Here is a 17,788-nt window from a genome sequence, read left to right on the forward strand (position 1 = left end):
CTAATTGGAAATACTAAGTGGTCAGAGATATTGGGCACTGTTTCATTGACCATGGAAATTACCCTTTCTCTCCAAACAGGTGAGGTGTTCTGTCATCTAGCATTTGGGTATGTTGTCTGGTGTCCAGCCCTGAATGTGTGGCAACTATTCCTGTTGTTGAGAACAACACTCTGTGGCTTACACTATTGGATTTGATCATGGGCTTGACCACATGCAGGAGCAGATGCTAAGGGTCCTGGAGGCTTCAGCAAAATTCCTTCTCCTCCATGCTTGGTGACACAAGACCTGTGAAATAGAGTGAAGGTAAGGGGACTAAGTGTCCATCTTCTATGGTCTCCTGTTCCCACTTGGGTAACCTTTGATCCCAAAGCTGCAAACTTTCTTAAGCCTTCACCCTGGGATGAGAAGGTAGTCAAGCTGCAAACCCTGCTTCTAACCAAAGCACAGCAAAAGACTCCATGGCTTTCAAATCTCAGTCTCTTTATTACAATTCTCATCCCAGTAACAAAGATTAAAATGCTCCACATCATGTAGGAGAAGATCAAAATGGCTGTAAATTCAACAGAAAGTTTTTTTGCATATCTTGGGGCCAGAAGTATCCATAAGCCAGAGCACTTCCTTTGGAAGGGTAGATGGAAAGAAGGCACAAAAGGCAAACAACCTTTTCCAAGGCTTAACCAGAGAGAGCCCAGCATCCTGGCCATAGCAGCCATTCTTACACACTTCCAGCAGCACAGAGGTCAGAGACGTTTCCATTGCAATGACACAGTCACCAGAAGAGCAGTGAAATCTCTGCTCCAGAACTGTCATTAGAGACAATTAGTATGACCTGAGGATAGCATATTCATGTAGAGACCACGGTGACATGGAGAGGACTGTCAAGTATTAGGGGAATAGAAACACCCAAGAAACATAACTGTGCATTTTGCACATGACCTGTTTTATCAAAGACTAATGCAAAAACCACCATTCCTTTTCTGGACACTTGAGCAAAAACGTTGAGAGGGGGACAGAAAAGGCAAGCCCATTTATTTTCTGAGTTATGGATATGCAAAGGTATGAAAGATACTGCAGTTTTACTGGTACGGCTGTGACAAAGGTTTGACCTGATAAATGTGGTAGAATTTATCAGATCTGGTTGTTCAAAATTGTGTGTTACTTGCACATTATTTGTTGCACATTAGTTAACAATTAAATACTTTTTGAAAAATGCCTGGATCTGTGACCAAGCATGAACCTGAGCTTTAGAATAAGCCCTGAGCTCCCCACCCAGGGCTGCTCGCTTGTGAAAAACAGGGTGGCTTCCTATGTGGTACAAAGGAAAAAAGGGTGGGTCTATGCAGTGCCCTGTTCCAGGGTAGGAGAGGATCTGAAAATTTTTCTTCCCTTGAGCCTGCAGAAGCTTGCAGACTTCAGTAGCATGATACTCACTTTTGACAACACAGTCATCTTGGCCCACAATGAATAGAAGCTGTGCCTCACTTTTCTCTAGTGGGATCCGGCTTTGGTCGCCAGGAGCTTGAAAGGGATCATCCATGCCATCAGAATAGTCAAGAAATTTGGAGTTGGTGGCCTTGGCTTTGTGTTCATCTAAGGTCACAGTGGGAATGATTTTATCTTTGTAAGAGAGAGGAATCACTGTAACAGCAACAGGGGCATTGAGGGAAGCAACAGCCAAGATGTTCTTCAGGAAGGCAGCCATGGCAAGGGACACTTCGGCTCCTTTGGAGAAACCAAGCAGGCCAACCCCTGGACCCTTCACCTGGGAGATAGGAGGAAATGCTCATCAGTGCTCAGCTGAAAAGCACAACAGCTGATTCATGGAGGGCAAGATTGTCTAATGCTGAGTGGTTCCGAAACCACATGAAGAATGTCATGGCCAATGATTACTTTTCCTTGTGGGCAAATGACAGGAATACCCTCCCACACCCCCTGTACTTCCTCCTCACACTGTACTTCAAACCACTCATATGCAGAATGTTCCTTGGTATTCCAAAATCAGCCAGGAGTGGGGAGACATGATTTCATCCATCTGGGGACAGCTTGTAGGTCACAGCTATGAATTATTAGTCTTATACCCTGGCAGATGCTCTTTACTTTTCACTCTTTAAACTGTAGGAGGACATTTGGTGGCAACTCATGAAGGCTTTCTCCTGCAACACTTCCCACTTGGTTACATCTGATCTGTCTCTTGTGATGTTGCTTTGTGATCTCTCTCCACCCCCTTCCAGAGCATGTATACTTGCCCCTTCTCTTTACTAGAACTCAGACACCCAAAATCCTTGCAAAGGCCAGCCCTGCCAGGTGAGTAATTCTGCAGCTTCCTCCAAAGATGACTAGAGCTAAGTGAGAGGACTTTACAGGAGCAGTTCCTGGAACCCAGAGCAAATGGGTGTTCCTACCTGTGGGTGCTGCAGCATATAGTTCACTGCCTCTTCAAAATATTCCAGGTGGAGTTCCTTTGGTTCCTGGGGCAGATCCTCAAATTGATAATAAGCCAGGGCGAGTGTGGCAAAGCCATGATTGGCCAGCAGGCTTGCTCTGGACTCAAAAAGACCTCCTCCAAGTCCATGTATATCAATGATCCCTGGAAAGGTGTCTTCTCCTGAAGCAAACAAGACAAAGATCAGAATTGCCTGAAATGACTCCTTTCAATCTTTCTGTGGTTTGGAATGCATCAAATGAGGTACAAAACAGGAATTGCAGAAAAGATTCTTTTGGGGAAAAGGTGCTATCAGTCAGCTGTGCAGTGTCAGCACCTGAAATAATTCTAGATTGTGTTGTAGAGGAAAAAAAAAAGTGCAGGAGCAGAACCTCTTAGGTAAGGTGCAAACCTTTATTTGTTTTAGGAATCAGCAGTACTGTGCATTGTGCTTAGGGCCAATGGGAGGAGACTCTTTGGTTAAAAAATTTTGTTCCAAATTCTCCTCCTGTAAGCAGCCCTGTAACAACAAGCGCTTCATCTACCACTATAAAAATCCTCAAGGTATCATGGTTTGATAGATGCAATGCAAACTAGAAACTTTAAGCTTTTTTCTTTGTATTGTGGCTTTTTAATATTTGGGATCGCTTGAAAAGCTGTAAGTCACCCAAACCAGTATACTTTGTTTCTTTGCAAGTCATATCTGGCAGCAGTCAGTATCAAATTTTGCACAGGATGCCACAGGTACCTCAGTGGATGATCAGCAGATATCTGGATCTTTCTTGGTCCAGGATGCTCTTTTCCTCATCCTGGGAGAATCCCAAACCTGTCCAGCCAGTGCAGGGAAAGAGAATGCTTTGCATGTTGCATTCCTCCAGCCTGATTGGTTTTGGGACTGCAATATGCAGGAAAGCTCCACAAGCCACAGGCCAGAGAAGGTGACCCTGGACCTGTTGAGAAGTGAAGAAGACCTAACTCACACCTACTTCTGGCTTCAGGAGAACCACGGGCCTGAGTGGGCTCATGCCTCCCACCCTCTGAGGATGCCTTTCTTCCACAGTCTGAGACCCTGCACCAGTGGCCTGTGCATCCGCAGATAAGGCTGCAGGTGGAAGGTGGGAATGTGTCACAGAGGCGAGGAGAGAGAAAGCACAGCATCCATTCACTCTCTACCTTGGCCCAAGGAGAGCTCTGCCGTCAAAAGTGCTGCTGTGCTCTTCCTTCTGTGGCTGTTTGCATGCAGGCAACAGCACATCTACTGGCTCTTCACAGGCTCTGAGCACTCAGAGCAGTGGCTGTGTGGCCAGGGGCCAGGAGTGCAGCTGTCTGTGGCCCATGGCCCAGCTGAGTGTGGCAGGGCTCTGTGGACTTGCACTGAACAAGCCCAGAAAAGGTGGTACAGCTGAATAAGGCCATGGGGGTGCTCAAGGGAGGTGTAACAGTACTGTAGCAAAAGCCCTTTGAGCTCTCTGCCTCTGCATGGCCTTAGGTCATTTGCTGAGGAGTATCCAACTCCTCAATCTGAATGTGGAGATGAGCGGTGTAGAGAGCAGGCTACAGGGAAATGAACATCATTGTGAGGTACCTCAGTGCAGGACAATTTGAGTGTGGTGAAATCATGGTTGTGAAACACATCTCCAAATAGACCTAAGAGAAATACTGGCTACAGACTGAACTTGCAGTGTTGCTAAATTGAAGCTTATTTGTGGTGGCAGTAGGATGGGGATAAATGCTTTTTATCCTGTGTCTAGGAAACAACTCGAAATGCCTATGAAACAATTCAAAGCACCAGGCAATGTGTGGCAAGGGCTTATAATTTTAAAACACAGGCAAGAGGTGGAGGTCAGGGGACTCGGAGGAAATGCACTAACATTTGATTTACTGAAAGTGCCTCAGCTCAGGGGAAGTGGGACATTTTGGAGATAAAGTGTATGCAGGTGGCTTCTTCCCTCTCCTGGTTAGCAGGTGGGGGTAGCGGTGAGGCAGAGGAGGGACTTCTGGCCTTGTTGTGGGCGGGATGCTAAGTCTGTGAAATCAGCCTGCCCACACCCTGGACTCTGGCAGGAAAGTCTCGGTGTAGCTGCCCAGAAGATGCTGGAGACAGGTGGTGTCTTGGGCAATCCTTACATCTCAGAAAGGTGCTCTGCACCTTTTCCAGAGCAATTAGATAATTGTCTTTTACTGCTTGAAAGATTTATTCCCTGTAAATGTTCTTGAGCCCCTCCTCTTCCCTCTTTCACAAACTGATGATGCTCACCCCAATATGGCGGGCCATGGTCACCAAATAGTTACTATAGTTGGGGGAGGAGGGAAAACCCCAACCCCACCCAGTGAGTAAGAATGTCTATGACTGTCACAGAGCCCTTCCCCACCACTGTATTCTGCAGCTTCTTGTCTAGCAGCTTTCAAGGCACACTCACATTCACTTGCTGTGAATTTCTTCATGGTTGTTTTTTAGTTTGTTTTCTTTTTTCTTTTTTTTTTAACCTCCAGCCCTAAGAATGGTTTTTCCTCTCCCTTCTGCAGCTGTGTCCTGCCACGTGCATGGGCCGGTGAATTGGGAAGCATGGTCAGGCTGGTGAGTGGCATGGGAGGGGGGAGGGAAGGATGGGGGAAAGGACATGGGGCTTTAATGGACTCCACAGAGGTCATGGAACAACTTTCACCAACACAACACCAGTTTAGAGAAAGCAGGATGGCTGCAGTTGGTACTCACCGGGGGGCAGGAAAAGCGTCGCCCGGATCCTCCCTTCTCGCACCGGGATTCTCCGCACCCCGTCCCGCAGGAACGCCCGCTCGTGCTGCGCCTGGGCCAGGAGCCGCCCGTGGCGCTCCCCGTGGCCCTCAAACACCTCCAGCTGCAGGAGGAAGGGGCTCTGCACGTCCCGCTTTACCAGCCGCCAGAAAGGTTTCTCGGGCTGCAAAGCCCAGAGCAGCCCCATGGGCTCCAGGCCGGAGAAGCTGCCTCCCGGCAGCGCAGGACAGCGGGCGAGGTCCAGCTCGCCGTCGTCGCCCGCCTGGTAGCGGGCACTGGCCTGGAAGAGCTCTCTGGTCTCGTCCCGCAAGGACGTCCGCAGAGTGACCTGCTGCCGCGGGCCCAGGCCCTGCACGGTGATGGCCAGCGGCTGATCGAAGAGGCTGCGGGCGGCGGGCGACAGGCGGATGGAGGGGGCCGTGGAGGAGAGTCCCTGGGCGGGGGCTGTCCCGGGGCTCCACGCGGGGCCGCGGCTCCGTGGGGCTGCAGGTGCGGGGCCGGGCCAGGGCAGCCGCCTCTGCCAGGCGCGGAAGCTGGCCCGGCACAGGGAGCGGGCACTGACCTGCCACATGGCTCTGGAGTTGTCGAGTCCACTGTCTGCATTCAAGTTGAGGCTTCTTTTATGAATGCAGCTTCCTACACATAGGCGGGGGTGGGGGGAATTTAAGCAGGAATGGTGTGGATCCACATGTGCTGGGAGATGCCAGATTTGCCTGGAGCCGTTGCTGCATCCCTCCCAGCACCCACGGCAGGGCGGGATCATCACAGCCGATCCCCTGACACAGATGGAGCATCTCAGCTCAAAGATGAGAAAGCTCCAGGGACACCTTATTGCCACCTCTCAGTACCTGAAGGAGGCCTGTAAGATGGAGACAAATTTGTTAGTAGAGCAATGGCTTGAAACTATAAGACTGTTGATACAGATTAGACATAAGGTAGAAGTTTTTTACAATGAGGGTAGTAAAACAATATCCCAGGATGCCCAAAGAGGCGATGGATGTCCCATGCTTGGAAACATCCAAGACCAAGTTGGACAGGGCTCTGAGCAATCTGATCTAGTTGAAGATGTTCTTGCTTATTGCAGGGGGGTCGGACTATATGACATTTAAGGTCCCTTTCAACCTGAACTATTCTATGATACTAAGATCTCCAAAAGGCTCTCTCCAGACACTTGTTGATGTGTAGTGTGCTTATCTGCTGTGGTCGAAGTTCTCTACAGCAGGCCTGCTGGACTGGACACAGACACAATCCTCCTTCCTGGGTTTCTCCTGCAGGCTCTTTTTCCCTCAAACTCAGCTAAGCTGCAGGCCTGGGAACATCTCAGGCAGAGACAGCCCCACCAGCCAGCACTATCTCCTGGCATCTCCTGAGACGTGCCATTTTGTGTGATGACAACACCTGGCATTGAAATGAGCTACTCCGAGACTTATGTTCCTCCCTCCCTCCTGCTCTATCACATTCCCTTCTAGCCCACGCTCAAAAAAAGTCTTATCCTTGCTAAGGCAGGCCCAGACGTATCAGACAGTGCTGCTGATAACATCTGTTATGAAACATGCTGGGCAGGGAAGGGCTACAATGGGGATGCCCAGGTGCTGAAACGTGACAGGACTGAGAGGCAACTGCTGGCTCTGAGGTTTGCCCCAGTGTATCAAGCTGGCCTGGAGGACACCTGCAAAATGGAATACCCAGGACAGCTGGTTCAGCTTGCATGGGGGGATGGTGTTCACAAAGGAGGTGGCAGCCTTCCAGGTCTGACAGAAATGGTGCTCCCTGGTCCCTGGCTTTGTCCTCGCAAAGCAGTTGTTGGGTACTGGTGGAGGTTCATGATACACAGGTGTTTTGGAGTGTGTGACTTCTCTGCTGAGGAGGACAGGAGGCCCTCAAGGCCTTTCCACCAACAGGGCCCTTGATCTACCCTAGGATGGGAGAGTGGTCAAGATGCAAAACCTGCTTACACCAAAGCACAACAAACGAATACACGGCTTTCAAATTTTAGACTCTTTATTGCAATTCTCATCCCAATAACAAAGAAGGCAAACAGCCTTTCCCAAGGTTTAACCAGAGAGAGCCCAGCATCCTGGCCATAGCAGCCATTCTTACACACTTCCAGCAGCACAGAGGTCAGAGACGTTTCCATTGCAATGACACAGTCACCAGAAGAGCAGTGAAATCTCTGCTCCAGAACTGTCATTAGAGACAATTAGTATGACCTGAGGATAGCATATTCATGTAGAGACCACAGTGACATGGAAAGGACTGTCAAGTATTAGAGGAATAGAAACCACCGAAGAAACATAACTGTGCATTTTGCACATGACCTGTTTTATCAAAGACTAATGCAAAAACCACCATTCCTTTTCTGGACCCTTGAGCAAAAAGGTTCAGAGGAGAAAAGAAGCAGAAAAGGCAAGCCCATTTATTTTCTGTGTTATGGATATGCAAAGTTATAGATGACACTGTAGCTGTACTGGTGCAGCTGTGACAAGGGTTGACCTGCACAGTGATGGCCAGCGGCTGATCGAAGAGGCTGCGGGCGGCAGGCGACAGGCGGATGGAGGGGGCCGTGGAGGAGAGTCCCTGGGCGGGGGCTGTCCCGGGGCTCCACGCGGGGCCGCGGCTCCGTGGGGCTGCAGGTGCGGGGCCGGGCCAGGGCAGCCGCCTCTGCCAGGCGCGGAAGCTGGCCCGGCACAGGGAGCGGGCACTGACCTGCCACATGGCTCTGGAGTTGTCGAGTCCACTGTCTGCATTCAAGTTGAGGCTTCTTTTATGAATGCAGCTTCCTACACATAGGCGGGGGTGGGGGGAATTTAAGCAGGAATGGTGTGGATCCACATGTGCTGGGAGATGCCAGATTTGCCTGGAGCCGTTGCTGCATCCCTGCCAGCACCCACGGCAGGGTGGGATCATCACAGCTGATCCCCTGACACAGATGGAGCATCTCAGCTCAAAGATGAGAAAGCTCCAGGGACACCTTATTGCCACCTCTCAGTACCTGAAGGAGGCCTGTACAATTAAAAATTTATGAGCAATGTAATGGCTTTAAGCTAAAGGACAACTTTTTCTGTTTTATGGATATGCAAAATCATGAAATATCCTGTAGTTTTACTGGTACAGCTGTGACAAGGTTTGACCTGATAAATGTAGTAGAATTTATCAGATCTGGTTGTTCAAAATTGTGTGTTACTTGCACATTATTTGTTGCACATTAGTTAACAATTAAATACTTTTTGAAAAATGCCTGGATCTGTGACCAAGCATGAACATGAGCTTTAGAATAAGCCCTGAGCTCCCCACCCAGGGCTGCTCGCTTGTGAAAAACAGGGTGGCTTCCTATGTGGTACAAAGGAAAAAAGGGTGGGTCTATGCAGTGCCCTGTTCCAGGGTAGGAGAGGATCTGAAAAGTTTTCTTCCCTTGAGCCTGCAGAAGCTTGCAGACTTCAGTAGCATGATACTCACTTTTGACAACACAGTCATCTTGGCCCACAATGAATAGAAGCTGTGCCTCACTTTTCTCTAGTGGGATCCGGCTTTGGTCGCCAGGAGCTTGAAAGGGATCATCCATGCCATCAGAATAGTCAAGAAATTTGGAGTTGGTGGCCTTGGCTTTGTGTTCATCTAAGGTCACAGTGGGGATGATTTTATCTTTGTAAGAGAGAGGAATCACTGTAACAGCAACAGGGGCATTGAGGGAAGCAACAGCCAAGATGTTCTTCAGGAAGGCAGCCATGGCAAGGGACACTTCGGCTCCTTTGGAGAAACCAAGCAGGCCAACCCCTGGACCCTTCACCTGGGAGATAGGAGGAAATGCTCATCAGTGCTCAGCTGAAAAGATTCATGGAGGGCAAGATTGTCTAATGCTGAGAGTTTGCAAAACTACACAAAGAATGTGACAGCAATATTTACTTTTTCTTTTGAACAAATGACAGGCATCTCCTACACAAATTTTTTTTTTTCTATTGTATGTAAAACATTCTCTTATGATAGCCAAGAGAGAACAAGAACAATGACACTATTTGAACTCTGGTTGCAAGAGAAAAATAAGATTATTTACAGCTAATGTAGAAACGTTTTGGTAGTGGGAGGCAGTAAGAGATCAAGGTTCCCCCATATTTGACAGAGACAGTTTCAGCCATCTCAGAGATGTACCTAATGCTGCTCAAAGATGAGGAAGAGGTGGTTTTAATTTTCTTTTTATATCTCTCTGTCTACTCTGTTATTTACTGGCAATAAATTAAATTAATCTTCTCTAAGTCAAGTCTGTTTTGTCAGTGATATTGGCCAAAATATTGATGAATTATTCCCTGTCCTTGTCTTGATCTGTAAGATTTCTCTTCTTAGTTTCTTCACCTCTCCTGTTGCTAAAGAGGATTGAAAGAGTGGTTTGGCAGATATCCAACACCCAGCCAAGGACAACCTCCCACTGGTTGTCCTTGCTGGCTACCAGTAAAGGTTCACATGTGGGCATGTGGTGACAATTCATGAAAGCTGCTTCAAAAAATGCAGGTGTCTCCTCTCCACAATGCAGGTGTCTTCTCTTCTCAGTCACTCTGAGATTGTGGTATCTGAATAGTACCCATGCTCTGAATAGTACCAGTGCATATCTGTTGATCCTTCCCCTTTCCTAGGTGAGCATTCTGGCAGGTGCTAGCTAAACCAGATGAGTATTTCTGCATCTTTCTCGAAAGTGGCAAAGTGACAGGCACGTGTGGGACTGCCGACTCCCCTCCCCACTTTTTGTGCCCCATATAGATGTTGTGAAACTCAATGGTCCTTGTGTCCTTCAAAAAGATGCTGTTCCTGTGCCCCAAGGATCTGATTACGAGAGCAAATAAATGCTTATTCTCTCAAAACTCTCCTGTCCTGCTCAGCTTCGCTTGGAAAAATTGGTGGATATGTTCCCTGTATCTTCATTTGTGTTTCTGCACTGCTTGGAAGCCCATGAAGGGACCATCAGCATGGTCCTTGCCTTACAGCATGCAGAACATTCCCCTCCAATAGCCACGGTGTTATGACCTCTGGAGGACACGACGCTGCCCCATGCCTTTGGTGCCTGTGCTGCGCTGCCTGTACAACGGGGCCTTCAGGCCTGTGCTGCCTGCACAGAACCCAAGCCCTACAGGAAACTCAGCCAGCTCTTCCTTACGAAGACCACAGGCAGCTCCCACCCAGGACCTGAGGTAACACAGCTTATGTGGCCCTGCCCTTATTGAACAGTGCAGAAAGATATTCCCTTGCAAACATTGTTTCTCTTTGACTGTAGATATGCTACACAGAGCTGTTTCCTTATTCAAGAATCTTACAATACCTTAAAAGACTGAAAGGAGATGAAGCAAAGTGAAAATTTTCCAGGATAGAAATCCATTTTAATTTAGATGAAATGTACATTTTTGAGTTGAGTCTGTGGTTAGAAATCGTAGTTATTTAGCCAGACTGCAAGGCCTAAGCTCAGTGAAGTTACTTCAGTGAAGGACAGAGATAAAGGGGGGGAGACAAAAGATGATAGAGAGTGACAGGGACTGCTGTAAGGGCAAGTCAGCCTGACCTCGGAATTCTTTCTGATAAAAGGGAACTAGCGGTAAATGTCAATGAAACCCATAAAAATGAATATGTATGAACCTATTGTGAAACTGTATGCATATGTATTTGAGAGAGAGATAAAAAGAGACCTGAAGTTCTCAGAGGCACGCATGCCTTTTTTGAGGAGAGCAATGTCCACATGCGTCCAGCACTGTAATAAACATACCAAGCTTTACAACTTTGACAAAGTTGTGGGGTTTTCTTCTTTTCTCCGCAAAACAGAGACAATCTCTCCTATGAACCACGTCTGCGTGACATGGGGAAATGCTTCTTTGCTTGGGGTTCTCAGCATCTAAAGGGATGTAAGATTAGTGTTAGCTATAATACATGGCATTTTTAGATACCTTACAAAATATGCTTTTCTTACTGGGATCATAATGGACCACCACCTCCTAGTCAAAAAAATTTGGTATACTCTGCAGGTCTCAGCAAGAAATAGCTTTCTGCAGAAAGAGCAATTAAGAAAAGAGAAACTCTGTGCCTAGCTAGTCCTGTGTAAATCTGTGAGGAGTACCTGTAAGGTGTCCTGTAAGTCCAGGCAGTTTCCAGAGTCCAGGGAAAGGAAAAGCTAAGGAGATTTTATGCTGTCTTTGGTCAGGATTAAAATGCTCAAAACAGACATGGGAGTACTTGCAGCCATCGCAGAAAGAGCGGCATGAGCTCCTGGTGCAGCTCTGCAGCACAGCCTCAAGCAACAAAGCTGCAGTGCTGGTGCCTGTGGTTGCACATAGAGCACACAGAGCAACCCAGGAAGGGCACCACTGAGACAGGAGATATTTACCAGGGACGTAAATGGTGCGGTAAGGATGGCTGGTGAGGATGAATAGACAGGGGGTCAGAGGATGAGTTTGGCAACAGCATTTCTGTCCAGCCACTAGCGCTTCACAGAGCCAAGAGGCCCAAGGGCACCCCAGCATGATCTTGTGCAATTTTACACAGCTCAACTTTCAAGATTTAGCAAAAGCATACAGACAAAAGAGGGAGGAAAGGCTGGCAGTGTTCCAAGTATGGGATCTTGGAGGACATACTGTACACTTAAATTCCAAACAGTTGAGCGTATGGGTGCCATCTTGCAAAACCTGGATAACCCAACAGCTCAGAGGAGCACAGGGCAATGCACCCCACTCACTGTGAGTATAGCTTCAGGAGGCTTTAAACACAGAATACCTCTCACCTGCTGACTGCTATGATAAAATAGCATTGTGGAAAAATGTTTCAGAGGTTTGCCAGTATTTATGGGGACTGACCTCACAGCCAGGCACATATTCGTGTAACTTGATAGGTCCTAAAATGAAACTTTTTCACCCAGCACAAAAAATCCCCAAACATATTGGAAGGCACTCCACTTGCCTTGAAAGGACCAATAATTTAATTGCTAAACGCTGCTGTGGGGAAACCAGGAGGGGAAGATATTTTACCTGTATTACTGGACTGAAAAGGAAGCAAGCGAACCTGAAGCATTTCAAACGCAACAGATCACGTTTGCCTGAGAAAATCTTACTGCATCATTCAGTAGGGGCAGGGCCACATAGGTGGGTGCGATTGCTCAAACTGAGTGGGAGCTGCCTGCAGGCCCCTCTTTTAGGAAGTGTAAATGTGTGACCAAGGGATCTTTACAACACAGCATGGGCCTGAAGCCACACCATATGCCCAGCAAAGGCACACAGAATGGTGACCATTACCAAATATGCCTATGAACAGTATTTCCTGCATGCAGCTGAGCAGACTGCTTTAAAATACTCTGAAAACATGACGATGACTACAAGAAAGTTCACAACCTCCCTGAAGTTACCTAGGGTGTAATAACATGGCTGGTGAAAAGAAGATAACAAATTCTCTTCTCTAGGCACTCAGCCATGCAGAATTGCTCCTAGAGCAAATACTTATTTTATTCAGAACATTTGATTTCTCTACCCACGACACAGACCTTCTACCCCCAGATGAGATGCACAGACCTGAACTGCTGATTCATATCTAGCAGACGGAAGGCAAGACCAAGACAGAACATTTTCTAAACAAGTGTACTTTTATTTTGTGAAAAAATAAGGGTTAGATTTTTGCCAGAGGCTTCTTTGTAGTCAGAATACCTTTCTCAAACAGAAGTGTAGCTAGAGAAATCTTTTCCTCCAAGGTTTCACATGGAAGGTTAGCCACACTTACATGATTTGGATAGGAAGACAGAAGAAATTCTATACTGTCTGTATATTCAGGATCTAGCTCAAGGAACTTGGGCTCTTCCTTATGATACACTCTTGAGTTTTCTGTAGTGTAGTACAGCATCATACCTGCTTCTTCATTACACAGTCTAACAATGCCATGACGGAGCAGGCGTACTTCGGTGTCTTTTGTTATCAGAATATCAACATTGCAGGGGCCTCCATCTTGCCACCGGGCTGGGAAGCCGTAGACACTCTGTGCCTTTTCACTTCGCGTGAGCACTGGAGGGAGACAGTCATGAAGAAACGACTTGGCTCTCTGATCCACAGCAGCATCGATGGGTGCATAGTCAACAAGCTTCTTTATCAGGCTCTGCACCTTCTCCACAAAGGCTGTTCGCCGAGCATCGACTGTGTCAGAGTTAGCGACCCCCATATACTGCAGGTAGTCCATGGGAAGCCCCCGTCGGTACTCCACGTCTTCCTCCAGGGCCATCTGCAGGGCAGCTGGGAGGAGCTTCTCCAGAAAGTCCCCCCAGGAATTCCTCTGGTAGGAAGACACAGTGATGTGGAGTGAATGTGCATCAGGGAGACAATCACCCTGGTGGATAAAGCCCCGGGGGAAGTACAGCAGGTCTCCAGCCTCCAGCACAGTCTCCAGCACAGGCTCACCGAGTTCAGCCTGCGTGAGGTTTGCGCTGGAGAACTGGGGCAGCACCTCAGCATCTGTTCGGGGCCTGTAGACACGCCAGTGCTTCTTCCCCTCCAGCTGCAGCACGAAGGCCTCGATGTCATCATAGTGGGGGGCAAAGCCCTGTGTACCCGGGGGCGTGAGGTAGGTGTTCGCCCCTGCCATGCTGCCAAACTGCTCCTGCAGGATGGAGAGGAAGTGCCAGACGGTAGGGGAGAAGGCCTGCGGGCAGAGGAGGCGCAGGGAGCAGCCGTTCTGGTAGAAGTCCCACACGACAGCGGGCAGGGCTCTGCCGGAGGGGTTGTGCGTCTCCCGCACTCCCTCGGCATAGCTGGTCACATCCAGGTGGGTGCCGAAGTGAACCTCTCCTCCTCGCAAGGCGGCGTCGAAGTCGGCCGTGGAGAAGAGCCCCGCGTAGTAGCCGGGGTCGCCCCGCCGCAGCAGCAGCGGCGCCCGTTCCCAGTGCCGCCCCAGGAACTCCGCCGGCGCCACCGGGGCCAGCAGCCAGCGGAAGAGCTCGGCGGCCCGCTGCCGGCTGTCCTCCAGCCGCGCCAGTCGCCGCAGCAGCCCCGACACACCGCCGCCGTCCTTCCCGGCCGGCCGCGGGCCGCCTGGCATCGCCTTGGGGCCACCATGCGGTTTCGCGTCAGGCCCAGCGTCCGTCGCCTCGGGCCGAGGATCCACGGGGGCCTCCACGGGGACCACCACGGGGGCCTCCACGGGGACCACCACGGGGAGCTCCACGGGGAGCTCCACGGGGACCACCACGGGGAGCTCCACAGGGGCCTCCACGGGGGCCTCCTCGGGGAGCTCCACGCGGCTCGGGGGCGCGGCGGGCGGCGGCGCCTCCGGCTCCGAACCGCCGCCTCCCGCCCGGCCGCGCCTCGGGCGGGCCTTGGCCCGCTTGCGACCCGCGGGCAGCGGGGCCCCGCGGCGGCGCCGCTCCATCCGCCCGGCCCCCGCCATCCGGCGGTACACGGCGAGCGCCGAGAGCCGCCCCAACTCACGTTGCTCCACCACCATGGCCGCCATGGCTCCCCGCCCCGCGGACCGCTTCCGCCGGGAGTGCCCCGGGCACGGGATGGAGCCCGTCCCCGCCTGTCCCCGCCCCCCGTCTGCCGCCGGAAGGACGCGTTCTATGGGTGCCTGTGGTGCAGCGTGGAACAAAATGTCTTGTCTTTTGTCATCTCCGCCGCTTAAAATGTGCTGGGTATATTTGCTTCCCCCGCCCTGCGGAAGAAAAAGAGAGGCGATTCGCCTTGGTACGATGCAGGTCTGTTCTTTGGCTGGGAAGCTTCGTTCTGGAAGTACGCTCTAAGCAGTACGTTCAGAAAGTTGTGTTTTGTCTGAAGGCGTACGGTAAAGATATGCTTTTAGACAGCCTGGAATTACTTTGTAACCTAATGAGTCTAGATGAGCTAACACTCATTTCATAATGTGTTGCACAAGGAGTAGTAACCCAAATTGAATGGAGCTAATTCTTGTGTGCCATCCCCCTCCCCTTTTCTTGGGCTTCTCATGGTGATAGCAGCTGAAAGGCTGTCATCTTAAAAGGATCCCAAAAACCCAAAAGACGGTCCTGTCACATAGTGTTTTTTTGGTTTGTTGGTGTCTTCTTTTTTTTTTTTTTTTTTTTTTTTTTTTTTTTTTTTTTTTTTTTTTTTTTTCCCCAAATCCATTCACTGTCTAATAACCTGGGCAGACCTTCGTTTCCTCTCTGTTTCTCTCCGAGGCTTCCCAGAAGGCCAGCGTTAGTGGTGCTGGGCAGCCTGAGGGCTGCTCTGTGCTTCCAGAGGCTGCAGCTTCCTAGAGGGGTAGAACAAGACTCTGCTTGAGGCAGAGGTAGGGGTTTGTATTGACAGACTTACATTTTTGATCAAGATACAAGCTTCAGTTGAAGAAATTCACTGTGCAGTACTTTTGTGAGAAGAATCTTTGATGAACTGCAGTAATTCATGGGAATGAATTTTGCATGAGAATTTCATCTCCAGAGGCTGCTGTGAGTCTAAAGCATTTAACTGCAGCAATTACCCAAGTGTGCCCAGGAACCCTCTGGTTCACAGGGTGTTATTAACCTCTCACAGATATGAATGTCAGCTGCCCAGAATATGTTAAACAGCTAACACTCTAAGGCATACGCAGATTTGCTGTGTGGGCTACTTAGTGTATCAGGCATAGGATATAAAGCTGAAGAGAGAATTTTCACCTTTTGCCAGGTTTCAACCCAGACCTACATTTCAATTTTACCACAATTCAGGAGCAGAAATCAGTTAGGCCTAATAAGGATAAGTTCAGATGTTAATCTCAATTCTAGAATTGATGCAGATACCTCAAAGGTTGTTTGAATTGCCTTAAAAACAATACAAATCAGTCTCACAGAGCACCAATATGCTCTAATCAATGAAGGCCTTTATGTATATGTGCAAGAACAACTATTTTAATTTTGGAGGTGTTTTTCTGACGGAATTCTTCGGGCATAGCCAAAGCTGCGTGAAGAGCAACGGCAGTAGAAGGCTGTCCTCTTTGTGCCACGATGGTTTTAGTTAATGGAGACAGGTTTTAGGAGTGCACAGGCAGCCTTCAGGCTGCGATTTCACGCCCGGGCCGTTTGCGGCTTTGCCAGCAGGTGGCAGAGGCCGACCAGCGCTGTGCGCCCCGCTCCGGGGAGCGCCGCGCCTGCCTGGCAAGGTGACCCGCGGGGTGCGGAGCGCAGCGAGAGGGGAGCGCAGACAGCCTGTGCGTGCATCTGCAGACTGGAAGAGAAGGGAAGGGCGAACGCTATTTCAATCCACTCTTTGTTTCCCCAAGGTTAAGCCCTGCTTACTAGAATAATCTTATCAGCTGAAACCATTTCAACAGAACTGGACCCTTAACAAAATCGAGATGCAAAGCGCTTGAAATATGGTAAAAGTTAGGCCATTGTAGGCTTTGATTATACGTAAGCACGGCTAAACAGGCTTGGCAGGGGGAAGACTTTTGAAAAACCTGGGTGACTGGATTGTTATTTGTGTTACTGCTTAATTTACTGGAGTGCAACTGATCCTTCTGAGAAGAAGCCAGGCGCTGTGCACAGAGCCTGACCTGAGTTACACCAGGATATCTGTAATGACAGCAGCAAAGCTGTTCTGGATATTTACCAGTACAGGGGGTTCAAAGTCTCATTTGAGGGCCCTGATCTTCATAGGGATGTCACTTTCTACTGGTGAGAGACAGCTGATAGACACTGGATTTTTATTATGTATAACAAAGTCTCTGAGCGAAGAACACAGTGGAAAATAATAGTAGTTAAATCTCTATAACAAGAAAACATTTATTTTGACAATTTAGCCTTTCTAATAATAAATTCTTTCGAGAATAAAGAATGTTGCTATTTTTCTGTGTGACGCAAGAAAGGGTTTTGACCTAGGGCAAAAAGAGAGAGCTTCAGTGTCACTTACAGAGTACTCAGATGATTGTTTAGGAGTAGCCACAAAGTTTACATGCTCTTTGCTTTCATTGTCCAATATTTAAAGAGAACTCATCTAAAGAAATATGTGTCATGTACAGCTCTTTAAATAAACAAAAGGAAAGCAATACAGATCTCTGAATGATTAGGTGATCCCTAGCTGCTGCTTACACAGACAGAGTAGCAACTGGAGGCTCAATTAAATTTCTTAATTAGAACTTAGCACAAAATTACTTGGATTTTATGAACGTATAATCTGCATTGCCAAGAGCCACATGTGTTTTATTTAGGACATATAAATGTGGTGAGTACAATCTATTAGAGAGTCACAAGTGACTTCAAAAGAAGTAAGTAAATGGCACCTTAAAGAGATGTAGGGTTCATTTGATATTTTAGCCTTATGCCATTCAAATAATTGAAATCTCAAATTTAAAGAGCAGTTTGGGTTAAGTCCTGACCCTGCAAAACTATGAGTAGTCTTCACTAATGAGTGGAAAGGACAAAATTCTTTGCAGTTTCCTGTGTATTAGATACTCAGTTGTTCACCATTGTGCAGACCTTCTCTGTGTTCCCAGAAAATCATTAATGTAAACAAGTCACTATTAGAAAATTAAGCCCAGCTTAATCCTTCTTCTCATTATTACTTTGCTGGCGACCTTTCTTTGCACAATCAGTTTTGTTTTCATGCCAAAACTAATACCTAGTAAGGATAAAGAGCATTTCAACAGGTTTGCTTAGCTGA

The 17,788-nt window shown here is 48.5% G+C and overlaps 3 protein-coding genes across 3 annotated transcripts; all 3 read right to left on the bottom strand.

Moving 5' to 3' along the window:
* Positions 1-1,180: 1,180 nt before the first annotated feature.
* LOC131559337 (acyl-coenzyme A thioesterase 5-like) lies at positions 1,181-5,748 on the bottom strand. Its single transcript, XM_058807666.1, has 3 exons — positions 5,139-5,748; positions 2,403-2,605; positions 1,181-1,762 (listed from the first exon to the last, which is right to left on the bottom strand). The coding sequence occupies exons 1-3, from the start codon at positions 5,746-5,748 to the stop codon at positions 1,181-1,183; spliced, it is 1,395 nt and encodes a 464-aa protein (XP_058663649.1).
* Positions 5,749-8,382: 2,634 nt separating this feature from the next.
* LOC131559338 (acyl-coenzyme A thioesterase 6-like) lies at positions 8,383-11,411 on the bottom strand. The gene is made up of 2 exons (XM_058807667.1): positions 11,385-11,411; positions 8,383-8,964 (listed from the first exon to the last, which is right to left on the bottom strand). The coding sequence occupies exons 1-2, from the start codon at positions 11,409-11,411 to the stop codon at positions 8,383-8,385; spliced, it is 609 nt and encodes a 202-aa protein (XP_058663650.1).
* Positions 11,412-12,784: 1,373 nt separating this feature from the next.
* Positions 12,785-14,633, bottom strand: RIOX1 (ribosomal oxygenase 1). Its single transcript, XM_058807614.1, is given in 3 exon segments — positions 12,785-14,300; positions 14,302-14,406; positions 14,409-14,633. Coding segments are annotated over 3 exon segments (1,827 nt in total). The 3' UTR covers positions 12,785-12,803.
* Between the last annotated feature and the right edge of the window lie 3,155 nt (positions 14,634-17,788).

The sequence above is a fragment of the Ammospiza caudacuta genome, chromosome 6 (assembly GCF_027887145.1).
Source record: "Ammospiza caudacuta isolate bAmmCau1 chromosome 6, bAmmCau1.pri, whole genome shotgun sequence".
NCBI lineage: Eukaryota > Metazoa > Chordata > Aves > Passeriformes > Passerellidae > Ammospiza > Ammospiza caudacuta.